The sequence below is a fragment of the Phacochoerus africanus genome, chromosome 13 (assembly GCF_016906955.1).
Source record: "Phacochoerus africanus isolate WHEZ1 chromosome 13, ROS_Pafr_v1, whole genome shotgun sequence".
Taxonomy (NCBI): domain Eukaryota; kingdom Metazoa; phylum Chordata; class Mammalia; order Artiodactyla; family Suidae; genus Phacochoerus; species Phacochoerus africanus.
In genome coordinates, this window is record NC_062556.1 from 1,099,988 (window position 1) to 1,113,989 (window position 14,002).

Below are 14,002 nucleotides of genomic sequence, written 5' to 3' on the forward strand. Positions count from 1 at the left end.
TGCCCCTCAGTTGTTCCTCGGGGGTGACCCAGTTCAGGGAACGGTCCTGGGCTGCACTCTGGGCTCCGCTGTCCCCTGGGAGCGGCGTCCCCCCGCACAGGCTGGATGGACGGGGTGTCAGGAGCAGGCCACGTGAGGAGGTGACAGCCCCTTGGAGCGTGGCGCCCGCGGTGCCGAGGGCGGCGGAGGGAGGGAAAGCCTGCCCCTGGGGGCAGCTTCAGAACGCGCTGGCACCGCAGTCCGGCCCCGTGCTGTGCGACGGCGACGCCGGGCAGGGCGTCCCGTGCCTACCGTTTCTAAACCAGCTGTCACTCCCGTGATTGAGCCGGCACACAGAATTAGCGCGAGCCCAGCAGCGGTACGAAAACCCTGATTAAGATGAAACCAAACTAGAGAATCGGAAGTGCATGTTTTCATCTAAATTAGACGCAGGCGGCTCCTGCGGGAAGAGGGTGTAATACCCACGCCAGCAGCCTTACTGCCCTGGTGGCCCAACGCCTAAGTCTGTGTGGGCCTGTAACTCACACCTCTAAAGGAGTTATTGCTTAAGCAAGCCAGTCAGCAGATCACTAGCCGTGGGCTGTGTGGCTGGACAGAAACAGACTCAGAAAAGATAGACTACGTTCATTTCACCCATAAAGCCACGTAAATACACAAGCAAAAGGGCCCTGGAGGCGTTCCCGATGTGGTGCAGTGAGTTAAGAACCCACCTGCAGCGGCTGGGGTGCTGCAGAGTTGCGGGTTCCATCCCCAGCCCAGTGCAGTGGCAGAGGTCGCAGCTGCAGCTCAGTTTTGATCTGTGGCCTGGGAACTTCCACATGCTGTGGACAGCCCCACCCCCCAAAAAACAAAACCCCATTTCTCACTAAAACAAATCTGCTTTTTTTTTTGTCATTTCTTCTTAAAATTAAGGCAATGAAATGGCTCCAGTTCCTAAAGTTCTTTTTATGGAACAAACCTACACACGTCTTTTCCTCCTCGGGTTCAGGCACTGGAGTCTGGTTAGAGACCTGTATTGCCACCGCCTGCGAGCACCAGGCAGCTCACAAAGTAGACGGGGGAGCCTTGTTAACAAAAGCCCTCTGCTGTTAGGGCCCCTCCCCAGAGCAGAGTCTGAAAAGCAGAGGCCTCTACGAGCTTTCAGCCACTTCCGCATCCACTGGAACTGCGGGAGGCAGAGGAGGAGCTGCGCTTGTTAAAACGAAGAATCCAAGGTCCAGCACACACATTCTGACTCTGAGGGTCTATCGCTGAGCCCACCCTTGCACCCGGCTGCTGGGTGACGCAGGTGACCAGTGGGCAGGGGCCGAGCAGGTCTCCATCTACGATCTGATGACACAAAGGCTAAATGCTGGGGAGCCACCTGACGTTTTGACACAGAGGGAAGAGGCACTGGCTGCGTGCTTCCTGGCGCCCGCATCTGTCTGCGCACACACGGCATTTCAGGAGCCCGGGAGCATCGCCCTCGAGGTCTCCAAGGCACCTACGACCCACTGTGGCCGGTCCCCGCGAGCAGGGGCTGGTGCCGAGGGGCCTCTCCTGCTCCCCTGCATGGCGCACCACTGGCAGGCTCTCCGGGACCCCACGGCCAAAGAACAGAGGACCAGGACAAGACTCAAGTCAACGCTTAGCAATTCAGTGCACTTGGCAGGAAGGATCTGATTAAGATACAGCTTTGTGGTTTATTTTACACAAAGGAGGCCACCAACATTCGCCATAAACTCTTCTAAACTCTTCAGGAAGGTCATCTTCTGCTTCCGGTCCAGCGCCGGCGGCGTGCTGCTGGCCGTGAGCTTGTTGAAGGCGTCTGCTAGTCTCTGGTAAATAACTGGGTCCTGCTGACTTGACAGTAATGTTTCAACCAACTCAGAATATTCTGCCTGTGGAAGAGATGAGTAGACATAAGGAGACGCACCCCTCCTCAGACACACACCAAGTACCACTTAGACGGCAGGGTCTGAAGGGCGGGTCTCGCAGCTCCTTCCAGCACGTGACTGTCACTGCAGCTGACTGTGCTCTAGCTGTCACTGCGAGCTTTCACATTCGTGACCCACTCCTTTCCAACAACCCTGCGAGGGAGCGACTGTTTACAGTCCTGTCCCACAGACACAAGTTCTCACGTACGATGAGATTCGAAGATCCCACATCCCCCTGCCTCTGAGCAAGAACGGGCCACCTGGCTCCAGAACCCACGGAACTACCAGCCTTGCCCTGGTGCCTCTTCCTTCTGGGATTTCAAAGCGTTTCTGCTTGGTTTTTTGGCCTTTTGCATTTTATAATCGGTTCTTGATAGGATAGGTCGATGGTATATGCTTGGGCCCTAAGTCTGCAAACTGACCTTCGAGCTTCCCAGAGGGTTGTGCAGATGTGCTGCCAACGCGGGAGCGGCAACGAGGCAGCGGATGCACACAAACGCAGATGGGAGGGGGAGGGGCGGGGCATGCAGGCCCCCCCACCCCCACCGCCAGCACCCAGACCCCGGTGACTAGGGGAGGGGGCTCGGAGAGAAAGGGGCTCTGCCGGCTCAGGGAGATGGGGGTGCAGTTCCATGTTTAACGGCCCCGATACCAGGCCCTCTCCAGGACAGGGTGGGGTTAAGGGAAACAGGGCTGCTTTCCAAGACAAGCTCTCAGAAGCTGGTCTGTCGCTCTTTTTCCTTAGCTCCCTGGGACATGGGGCATCGTGACAGACCGAAATGGTGGAACCAGAGGTTAATTACTCCTGGAAAAGCAGCAGAGGCGCCAGCACCCCCGCCAGCGCCCAGTGAGGAGCCAGCGAAGCAGCCCTAACTGCCCCCCAGGGCCCGGCCTGCCCGTGGGGGCCAGACCAGCACGCACCCGCCAAGCCAGTGCCTGCCCCCTTTCTCCACCGTAACCAAGTTTTAGAAGGTCATCAGAACGGACTGGCTGGTCGGGGCAAGGACGCGGGACAGTGGAGGAAGGCCGGCGCCCGTGCAGAGGCCCAGAGCACGGCCCGGGGCGGGGCGGCCGGTCTGCAGGAAGGACGCTTCAAGCAGCACCGAGACCCCCGATCCCCCCTTGTGAAAAGGGAAATAAACCCAAACCTCTGTAACCGGTCACAGCAAACGCTACGGCCTCTTTACCTAAAAAGCAAACCTCCCAGCCAATGCCTCGGGCACACAGGGATGCGCCCGCGTGGCTGGCCGGGGCCTGAGGCGCCGCCAGAGCGGGGAGCGACAGAGCACCAGGAGAAGCGCGGCCAGGGAGTGGCGCTTGGTGTGCAGAGGCTCCGGGCCGCCAGCCGGCCGGCCCTCCACCCGGTGTTGCCCAAAGCGCACGGCTGCTCCCTCAGTCTGGCAGGAGGACTCCCCCGGAGTCCCCAGCAAAACCGTGAGTTCCTCCAGGCCAGAGGCCTTGTCCCCATCATCCGGCCGCCTCTGGCGCCTGGGGCAGCACAGCTGTTGCAGGACCAGCTTTTCAGGGCAGCGGTCCGCGTGCTGGTTCACAGCAGTGAAGAGGGAGACAACTGCTGCTGAACAGCTTGTCAGAGACACACCAACACAGAAGACACTTAGCGCCACGCGGGCTCTGAGCGAGTGAAGACGCGGCCTCGCTGAAAGGAGCCAAAGCGCCAGGCAGACGCGCCGAGGGCTGGCCGGCCCCCCCCGTCCGTGCGAGGCCGCCCCGCTGCCAGAGGGGGCGGCGGGAGGCAGGTCCAGTACCTGATGCAGGCACACCAACGTGTAGAAAGCTTCGCCGGCCGCCGTGGTCATCTCTGTGTTGTGCTTTTGCAAAACCAGCATGTCGAAAACCAGCTGAAAGTACACAGTGAGACCCCTGAATAAAGACACACGATGGCCGCCCAGTCCTCCAGCCCCTCCCCAACCCAAAAAGCAGAGACGGGGTACTCTTTTTTCCTTTTCTTTTTCTGTTTAGGGCCACACCTGCCATATATGGAGGTTCCGGCCTACACCACAGTCACAGCCACTTGAGATCCAGGCTTCTTCTGTGACCTACACCATAGCTCATGGCAACGCCGTATCCTTAACCCACGGAGAGAGGCCAGGGATCGAACCTACGTCCTCAGGGATACTAGTTGGGTTTGTTACCACTGAGCCACAAGGAACCCCCCCAGGGTATTCTTATTTAGTAAATAAATCTGAAAAGTAAAAAAAAACTTAAAAACAAACCCGAAAAACCCAAGGATAACGTGAGGGTGTCACGGCTGGCTGTGGTATGTGACAGGCTCTAATTCCCCGTGATACTCACAAGTTTTCAGGAACACAAAGTACCAGTGGAGAATCTGCCTCCAGACAGGCGGGTGCAGGTGTCAGCACTGCCCACTGGAGGAAGAGCATGCGGCACCGACGGACCCCGGGCAGCCCGTGTCACAACACACACCCGGACAGCCTACCTTGAGGAAGTGCCGCGTTGCCAGAAAAAGCGGCGAGTCTGTCTCCTGTGCTTTTGCGCACTGTTCAGCCAGTGGCGTCAGAGCTTCCAGGCACAGCTGGCAAACCTCCGAACTCATTCTGATCACGAAGGTCAAAGAACAAACTAGAGCAGACACACCTGACTTAGCAAAGATTCACAAAGCTCCTGTGTCTGACCTGCCTTTGCTGAGTTCGAGGAAGGAGGTCCCAGGGTTTCCGGAGGTGACACACGTGTCTGGGGCCCAGGACAAGGTCTCTGTGTGCTGTGACACCCCCACACCGGCTGTGGCTCCCAAGGAGCTGACACCACAGACCCAGCAACACGTGTGACGCCGTGAATGGGGGTGCCGGGGCACAGGGGCTCGTCACCAGAGCCAGATGCTTCTGAGCTGTGAAAGGACAACACGGGGCAAATTCATGAGAGAAACACGGAACCGGGGCAGGTATCGACACGACAGCTTTTTCTAAAGAAGTAAGACTGAGCCACGCACACAAAATACAAATTCTGCTCATTTCTCTTCAAGTAGCTTCTTCCCCAGGGAAAGGGACCCCCACGTTGGGTCAAAGGATATGACGTCATCCCTAGTTCCAGCGAGTACATCAAACTTTTAAAAAGATCTTCCGGAAGCTGTGGTATTTTTTCAGGAAAAATCTCACAGATAAATGTAATCAATTTGTAGTACTGATTACAAAGGGTTGGAAACTGAAAAAGAAATATTAAATGTTTAGATATTTAATGATATCTAAATCAAGTAAAACCATCCAGCTTCTAAGTGTAATGGTTTGTTTAAAACAGACACAAGCTTTCGACAACGTTTTAAATGTAAAAATAAGTTATAATAAAGGGAAGTTCAGTCTCACATGGAAAAAATACACAGAACAATTATCTTCTGGAGAGCTAAAAGAGTCATTGCCAATTTGAGATATTCTGTCTTTACCTTGAAAAAGTAAAGCAAGCAGATCTCAAATTATTAAATGACCTGTGAATAAAAAAACCCTTTTGCAAGTGTGTTTGCTTTCAGGCGTGCCGGAAAAACACAAGAAGGTAACTCAAGCTGTTAGACGGTGATGAGAATCGAGGGCCCAGTCCTGCACTCGTCCCAACTCTGCCTCAGGCTGCCCTGCCCTGTGAACAGGTGAGAAGCAGTGTAACCTCGTTTGAGGAAAGACACATCCAAATGGCTAACGGTCTGAGTTCCCGCCATGGCTCAGCTGACGAGCCTCCATGAGGACGCAGGGTTGATCCCTGGCCTTGCTCAGTAGGTTAAGGATCCGGTGTTGCTATAAGCTGTGGTGTAGGTGGCAGATGCGGCTCAGATCCGGTGATGCTGTGCCTGTGGCATAGGCCAGCGATTCGACCCCTACAGCTCCGATTCCACCCCTAGCCTGGGCACGTCCAAGTCACGGGGTTTCCCGAGCATCCCGCCCTGCCGGCTCCTGGGCGTCAGAAACCTTTCTGCGGAGACGCGTCCCGGGGAGGGAGGCACGCAGTGTGCCCGCTCTGCTGCCAACCTGCCGGCTCTCATGCAGCCTCAAGGGCAAGGGCCCCTAGGCCAGGCTCCTCCTGTCTCCCAGCCGCTCCCGTGCGCACTCTCCATCCTCACACTGACAACGCAGGAGAGACGCCCCGACCCCAGGTACTCAGCGATGCCTCTTGGGCGGCAAACCCCCAGCATGGACGGGAGAAGGAAGCCCAGGCCAACGAGGTCAGACAGAACACAGCCTGAAAAACTGCCTTGGCGCACGCCACCGCGTGCCTCCACGGAGGGGCTGGAAAACGCCTTCTGCTGGGAAGGAAACGTAGCAGTGCACCTGCAGGCGTCACCTGCACGCGTCACCTGCAGTCACGGCGCCACGGCAAACGGCGAGGGAATCCAAACCAGACACTCGCGCTCAGGTTCTAGGAGAACCAGGCTTTCCCTGAGGCTCTGGGGCCAGTGAGCCCAGGTGCCAGGCAGGCGCACGTGGGCAGGACCCTGAGAGCGGAGGGCAGGCAGCCCTTCATTCACGGAGCGCTGCGTCCGTGTCTGAAACAGCTTCGCCGGAGCACACGCAGGTTTACTGTTCACATGCATCTGCTGCGGTTACCTTCAGGAGGTCCTGGGACATCAAGGGCAGAATCAGGTTCACGCCGTACAGCACAACATCGGCGGCCGACACAGATCTGCCGGCGGCTTGCCCGGGCTCCTGGCCTCTAAACACTTCATCTAGAAGATGAAAACAGCGCCGTCTCACAGCTGTAACATCAGTGAGTCTACACAGCCCCGTGTATTCTCCTGCATGAAGGACAGCAGCGTCCAGCCGCAAGCCAAGGCCAATCTACAAGAGGATGCTGAGACCCCAGGCGCCCTTTCCTGTCAGACTGGGTCTCTGAGAACCGGATGCACTTACATTATCAGTCTGTAACGACGAGAGTAAAGCTAGTGCTTAATCAGTGATTCCTGAAAAGTAAAACTGATTCCACGGACACACTGGTCATGCAATGAGTTAAAGAATTTCCACAGTAATATTTCTTTTAGCTGTGTGGTATTTTTCTAAGCTGAAAAGGAACTGCGGGAAATACAGAAAGGAGATGCTGTGGAGTTGCCATTGTGGGTGGCTCAATAGCAGTGAACCCAACCAGGATCCATGAGGACGCACGTTCCATCCCTGGCCTCACTTAGGGGGTTATGGATCTGCTGTTGCCGTGAGCTGTGGTGTAGGTTGCAGACACAGCTCGGATCCTGTGCTGCTGTGGCTGTGATGTAGGCCAGCAGCTTCAATTCAACCCCTAGTCTGGGAACTTTCACATGCCGCGAGTGCGGCCCTAAGAAGCAAAAAAACAAACACACCAGAAACAAAAAGAAGAGGAGTTCCCATCGTGGCGCAGTGGTTAACGACTCCGACTAGGAACCATGGGGTTGTGGGTTCGATCCCTGGCCTTGCTCAGTGGGTTACGGATCCGGCACTGCCATGAGCTGTGGTGTAGGTCACAGACATGGCTCAGATCCCACGTTGCTGTGGCTCTGGCACGGGCAGGCTACAGCTCCGATTCAACTTCTAGCCTGGGAACCTCCATATGCCTCAGGATCGACTCTAGAAATGGCAAAAAGACCAAACAAAACAAAAACAAAAAGAAGAAGAAAGTAAATGTTACATAAAGAAGAAAGTTTTAAAAAGCTACCAATACGGGAGTTCACGTCGTGGCGCAGTGGCCAACGAATCCGACTAGGAACCATGAGGTTGTGGGTTCGATCCCTGGCCTTGCTCAGTGGGTTAAGGATCCGGCGTTGCCGTGAGCTGTGGTGTAGGTTGCAGACGCGGCTCGGGTCCCGCGTTGCTGTGGCTCTGGCGTAGGCCAGTGGCTACAGCTCCGATTGGACCCCTAGCCTGGGAACCTCCATGTGCCACGGGAGCGGCCCAAGAAATGGCAAAAAGACAAAAAAAAAAAAGCTACGAATATGACAAAGGGTTACTATCCTTAGTCCATGAGGAATGCATATAACTTACTAAGAACCCTAAGACCCCGAGGACCAAAATGGGTAGACGTGCAACAAAACTACAATGAAAACCAGTCTGTTCCAGTCACTGTGCAAAAGCGATACAAAATGTGCCAAGATAGTGCGTCTGGTTTCACCAGGTTAAAACGACCTCTGAATGACAACGTTTAAATGCTACTGGGGGTGCAGGGTGCTAGCTACCCTCGAAAGAAATGCATTAGGAGGCTTTTGAACATTGCGTGTACTAAGGACAGAATCAGAAATCCAGAGACTCATCCACAGCAGTGACTGCATCAATATAACAGCAAAAGTGTGAATAAGCTAGATGTGCAATACTAAGAAGACCGGTTAAATTTCAAAATGGATCACCATGCAGCCATCAAAAAGTCATGACAAATTTTAATTAGGAGGAAGAGGCCAATAATACATTAATAAAAAAGGCAGAATACTGGAGTTCCTGTCGTGGCTCAGTGGTTAACGACTCCGACTAGGAACCATGGGGTTGCGGGTTTGATCCCTGGCCTTGCTCAGTGGGTTGGGGATCCAGCGTTGCCGTGAGCTGTGCTGTGGACTGCAGATGCAGCTCGGATCTGGCGCTGCTGTGGCTGCAGCATAGGCCAGAGTCTATAGCTCCGATTCGACCCCTAGCCTGGGAACCTCCACATGCTTTGGGTTCAGCCCTAGAAAACTCCAAAAAAAAAAGGCAGAATATAAAATTATATTTAGAGTATAAACACAAAAAAATTGTACAAAATAGCCAAAAGGGAAACTAACAAAACACAATTTATAGTTGACACTGGATTTTGTCAAAATATGGATGATTTTTCTATCTCTATACCTCAAAATGTTTTCTATTAAGAGTATATCACTGGAGTTCCCGCTGTGGTGCAGTGGGTTAAGACTACGACTGCAGTGGCTCAGGTCACTGTGGAGGTGCAGGTTTGATCCCTGGCCCCGTGCAGTGGGTTAAAGGATCCACGGTTGCTGTGGCAGTGGCACAGGTCACAGCTATGACTTGGATTCAATCACTGGCTCAGTAACTTCCATACGCTGTGAGTGCGCAGTTTAAAAAAAAAAAAAAGGGCATTACTTTTACAACGATGGGGGAAAGGGGTAAAATGCAGTAAAAAAGCACTTCTACTTAACTTTTCCAGCCTCATTCTGTACGTCTCTCCCAAAGTCTCAGTTCTAGCTGGAAGAATACCGTTTTCCAAAGGCAGGAACTCGTGAGCCCGGAATCCACCCAGCAAGATGCCTGGGCCGCAGGAGGCCCAGCACAGCCGCCAGGTCTCTGAGCGAGGTGGGGTGGGAGCCAAGAAGGCGGGCCTGGCGCTGTGGGGCTCAGCTCCGCAGCCCTCACCCTGCCAGGAGCACCACGGTGCTGAGCAGAGGCTATTTCCGGTTATGCCTTTAAATCGCATCTCCTACACTGATTTTACTTCATAACATTTAAAATATTTTCCATCTTATCTCACTATATTTTATTTCTAAAATAATTACTTCAAAATACTATCTTCCTGGAGTTCCCGTCATGGCGCAGTGGTTAATGAATCCGACTAGGAACCATGAGGTTGTAGGTTCGATCCCTGGCCTCGCTCATTGGGTTAAGGATCGGGCGTTGCTGTGAGCTGTGGTGTAGGTCACAGACGTGGCTCGGATCCCGTGTTGCTGTGGCTCTGGCGTAGGCCGGGGGCTACCGCTCCAATTGGACCCCTAGCCTGGGAACCTCCATATGCCACGGGAATGGCCCTAGAAAAGGCAAAAAAAAAAATACTATCTTCCTTTCCACCGTCCATTTTATGGGCTGATGCTGCTTTGCCATTTTCTATTTTAATTATTTTCATTTTCTTTCTTCTCGATTTCAATTCTCTCCACCCATGTTTTAGTCTTTGTACCCTTGTTTTGAAATTTCAATCCTGAACATTTGGGCCTCAACTTCTTTTCTAATTGCTTAGGATTTAAATCTTTTTGCCTTTTTACTTTGAACCCTTGTGCGGCCACATTTCCTGCTTGTTGGTTCTTCCGCTCGCTCCTAGAACAGCAAGCAGGGCACAGGCGGTGGGCTCCTGCCCCTCCAGCAAATGCCTTTAAGAACCAGCTCTCCCATCCTCTCCACGTCAGGGCTTAGGCCAGTCAGATTCCGAAGGAAACAGGGCTCTGACCCCGGCCTCACAGCACCGCAAAGTCCACGGAAGCGTTTCCCCGAGTCTACACGTGAACCAGCAGAGCTGGCGGGAGGGTGTGACACACGCCCCTGGAGGGAAAGGCTGGGACCACCCCAGAGGGCATCTGACCCGGAGCAGAAGAAGCGGCGCCCAACCAGAGGCATCCGAAAGCCTGGGACTGACCCCGAGTGAGAGGTGGGCCTGGGGACAGCGGGTGGCGGGCCACCGGGAGGGGAGGCAGGCCCTTGTCGTGCAGCAGGAGAGGGACGCAGCGCCGGGTGGGGGGGTGGTGTCTGCATGCAGAGCCGAGGGGCGGGGGGGGGCCTGCTGGGTCCCAGGAGGCCTGGGCGGGACGCACCCCACCTCCCACCCCGAACACCACCCACCACCTGGATCCAGAGGCAAGGGTGGCAGGAGGGGGCAAGCGGGGCCAGGGGAGAGCTGTTGGGATACGAAGGTTCTCACCACCCAGAGACTCCCGCCACGTGACAGCTGTGACAAAAGCCACAATGCCAGGCACCCGAGGTCCCTCCTCGCTAATCCTCAGCACGACTGACAGGGACTCGTTCCTGTGCCCACCCTAACAGCGAGGAAGGGCCCGAAGCCTGGCCGACTGCCCCAGGTCGTGCTGCTGCTGGGCCCTAGGACGGGCTCCCAAGATCAGAGGCTCCCGAGTGCCCTGCGCCAAGGCTAGGACTTCCAGGGGCGGCCACGTCAGAGGCCAGGGAGGAGGGGCTCGGCGATAAAGCCTAACGCTGAGGTCAGAGGCTGGGATGCGAACCCCGGCCCTGCAACCGGCTCACTGTGTGTCTGCGGGTTAGTGGCAGGACCTCTCTGTGCCCGCTTCCTCATCTAGAAAACGAGCACAGGCTCATGCTGCTGCGAAACAAACAGGGGAGGGCCGGCAAGGATGTCCGCACTCTTAGTCCTACCAGCCGAAAGCCGACAGCCGAGCCGAGAGGGGCTGAGGTCCCACCCTCCCCACGACCAGAGACCCCCAGCTGGTCTGTGAAGGGACCGCCTCTGCTTGAGTAGAACCCACAACAGCCGCGGCCCGGCGGCCCGGGCCCACCTGCGTCGCTGAAATCTATGAACTCTTTGGACAGAAGGTTCGTGAGAAGCTCCATGATGAGAAGCAGGTCCTGGTACTGCTCCTCCTCCGCCGTGACGTCGATCCTCTGCCGCCCCAGGTTGTTCCTGGAGTACACCTGCAGCAGCGTCAGGCAGGCTTCGTACAAGGTCATGGCTTTGGACTGCGGGAGAGGTACAAACAGAGCCTAACGTTTACTCCTAATTCCAGCAGCAGCTGACTCCACTTAAACTATATTAAAACATGAACAAAACTGGGAAAAAAAAAAAAGCCGTATATTAAAGATGACAGTTATATTTCCATTCTTTTCAGACTGAAAACGGTGTAACTTGCAAAAGCACAACGCACCAAACATTAGAATAAACGGCAGTGGTCTAACCTCCGAACAAGGCCCGGGGGCCACACGTATCTTATTTACAAAACACAGTCTCACTTGCGAGTAGGTTCCTTCCATCCAACAACAACATACAAATCAGGAACCTCCTCAATGGTTTGGGACAAGATTTAGGCTGGTCTGCTAACAAATGCAAATACGTTCCTTTAAGAAGGCTATTTTAAAACAGCTTTCCAAAAAATTTAACAGGGGTGGGGGTGGATGTGAATACATCTTTGCCCCCTGAATATAAAAGAACTTAGTGTGTCCAGACATTCATCTGACTGACAAAACAAAGATACAAATTGCCACTTAAAAGTCTTAAAATTCTAGGTCCTAGGGCTCTCCTACAGAGAAACTGGTTAGAAGTTTCTAACATAATCCATTTGTTTTATTAAGTATTCCTCATTTGAATGAGTTTAACTGAGTAACATAGCAGCCCAATGAAATTACTAATTATTAACATTTTTAGGGCAAGAATTTACATTCATTCATCATGGCTTCCTCTGAACTCTTGAGTTCTTTTAAAAACAGTCTTTTTGGGAGTTCCCGTTGTGGCGCAGCAGAAACAAACCAACTTGGAACCACGAGGTTGAGGGTTGGATCCCTGGGCTTGCTCAGTGGGTTAAGGATCCAGCATTGCTGTGAGCTGTGGTGTAGGCTGTCAGCAACAGCTCCGATTAGACCCCTAGCCTGGGAACCTCCACATGCCGCGGGGTGTGGCCCTAAAAAAGACAAAAAACAAACAAACAAAAAACAGTCTTTTTGAAAACTCTAGTAGAAGCATAAAAATGTCTTTCAAAGAATATTCATTACATCTGAAGTAAAGCATCTCTTGCGTTGTGACAGCTGTAGGAGTTTTTAATCTGGAAGGGATGAAAGTCACGCACCTCTCCAAGATAGCATATCTGCTTATGTGCAACTTCAACAAAAACTTCTATGATGAGATTGACAGTCTCTGGGGTATTTTTGTAAACTTCCATCAACCCAATGCAATTGGTAAGGAAGTCCATTAAAAAATTAAACAGGATGGCTACATTGTCAACCTGCGTGGCCTCGGCAATGCCACACAGGGCCTCCAGCGTGGCAGTGATCTCCTGCTTGACCTCCTCCTGCTGACACACCTGCTGAAAGTTTTCTTGATTTATCACTCTTAAGAATCGCTGCTGAAGTGGCTGAAGAACCTACGAAAATAGAGCATGAATTTTCTAGACGTTTAATTCACATGCTTTATTTCTCCAACGTGGATAAATATTCATTTTCCAAAACGTTTCTAATTGTTGGAGGCAGAAAAAGCACAAAAACCAAAGCATATCTGAACCAGAGAATTCCCGTCGTGGCCCAGAGGTAACAAACCTGACTAGGACCCATGAGGACGCGGGTTCGATCCCTGGCCTCACTCAGCGGGTTAAGGATCCGGCATTGCTGTGAGCTCTGGTGCAGGATCCCACGTTGCTGTGGCAGTGGTGTAGGCTGGCAGCTGCAGCTCCAATTCAATCCCTAGCCTGGGAACTTCCACATGCCGTGGGTACGGCTCTAAAACAAAAATAAAAAATAAAGACAAAAAGGAAAATCTGAGCCATACCTGGCACGCCCCACTCTGAAGGTGATGCTAACTTCTGGCACATAAAGCAACCGCACCCGATATCCTAAAAGGTGCCGCACCCGACATCCTAAAAGGCGCTCGCATCAACCAGCAGCCAGCAGGACACGGTATCAGCTCACACTGGCTGGAAGGGCCGCATCAGAAAGACAAGAACCAACCAGGGCTGGGAGGATGTCAGCCAAGAGCAAGAGGCCTGTGCGCTGCTGGGGGAGCTCAAACTGGCGGGGCCGCTGTGGAAGCAGTAGGGAGGCTCCTCAAACAATCAAAAACAGAAACACCATAGGAGGCAGCAGTTCCACCTCTGGGTATTTATCTGACAAAAATGAAAACACTGACTCAAAGAGATACCTGCACCCCAGTGTTCCGAGCAGCACCACTGACAGTAACAGCCGAGACCTGGAAACCACCTCAGCGCCCGTCGAAGGATGACTGCAGAGAGGTGGGCTACGTATACAATGGAATATTATTCAGCCACTGACAAGTAAGAAAATCTTTACATTCCTAACAACAGGGATGGACCGGGAGGGCATTATGCCAAGTGAAATACACCAGACAGAAAGACAAGTACTGCCTGATCCCACTTATCTATGGGATCCAAAAAAAGAAACCAAAGCCAAAACACACAGAAAAAGACGCGCAGTTACCAGAGGTGGGGAGGAGCCACAAGGTGTAAACTTAGAGCGACAGGATGAACAAGTGCCCAGGGCGTCTGCCCACACACGACCAGAGTGACCACTGCAGCACGAGACCCAGGAACACTGCCCGCGCGGAGCTCTGAGGAGACCTCGACACAAGGAAGACCTGTTCTGCCAGCTTTCCTGGGTTTTTTTGGTACCCAGGAGATGATGGACTCGAACGCAACTTCCCAAGGGATGACTTCACAGTACGTGCGGGTC

At 53.4% G+C, this 14,002-nt stretch overlaps 1 protein-coding gene across 11 annotated transcripts in view; it reads right to left on the bottom strand.

The window, feature by feature from the left end:
• Positions 1–1,657: 1,657 nt before the first annotated feature.
• XPO4 (exportin 4) overlaps positions 1,658–14,002 on the bottom strand; it is a 105,008-nt gene continuing 92,663 nt past the window's right edge. For 10 of the 11 annotated variants that reach the window (XM_047756261.1, XM_047756263.1, XM_047756262.1 and 7 more), the window contains 7 exons: positions 12,391–12,684; positions 11,110–11,290; positions 6,482–6,600; positions 4,966–5,096; positions 4,375–4,492; positions 3,683–3,775; positions 1,658–1,880 (listed from right to left, as the gene is read on the bottom strand). In XM_047756261.1, the coding sequence (XP_047612217.1) occupies positions 1,683–1,880; positions 3,683–3,775; positions 4,375–4,492; positions 4,966–5,096; positions 6,482–6,600; positions 11,110–11,290; positions 12,391–12,684 (1,134 nt within the window). In that variant the 3' untranslated portion in view covers positions 1,658–1,682. The remainder of the gene's footprint in view (positions 1,881–3,682; positions 3,776–4,374; positions 4,493–4,965; positions 5,097–6,481; positions 6,601–11,109; positions 11,291–12,390; positions 12,685–14,002) is intronic. The other variant, XM_047756264.1, reaches the window with a different exon arrangement.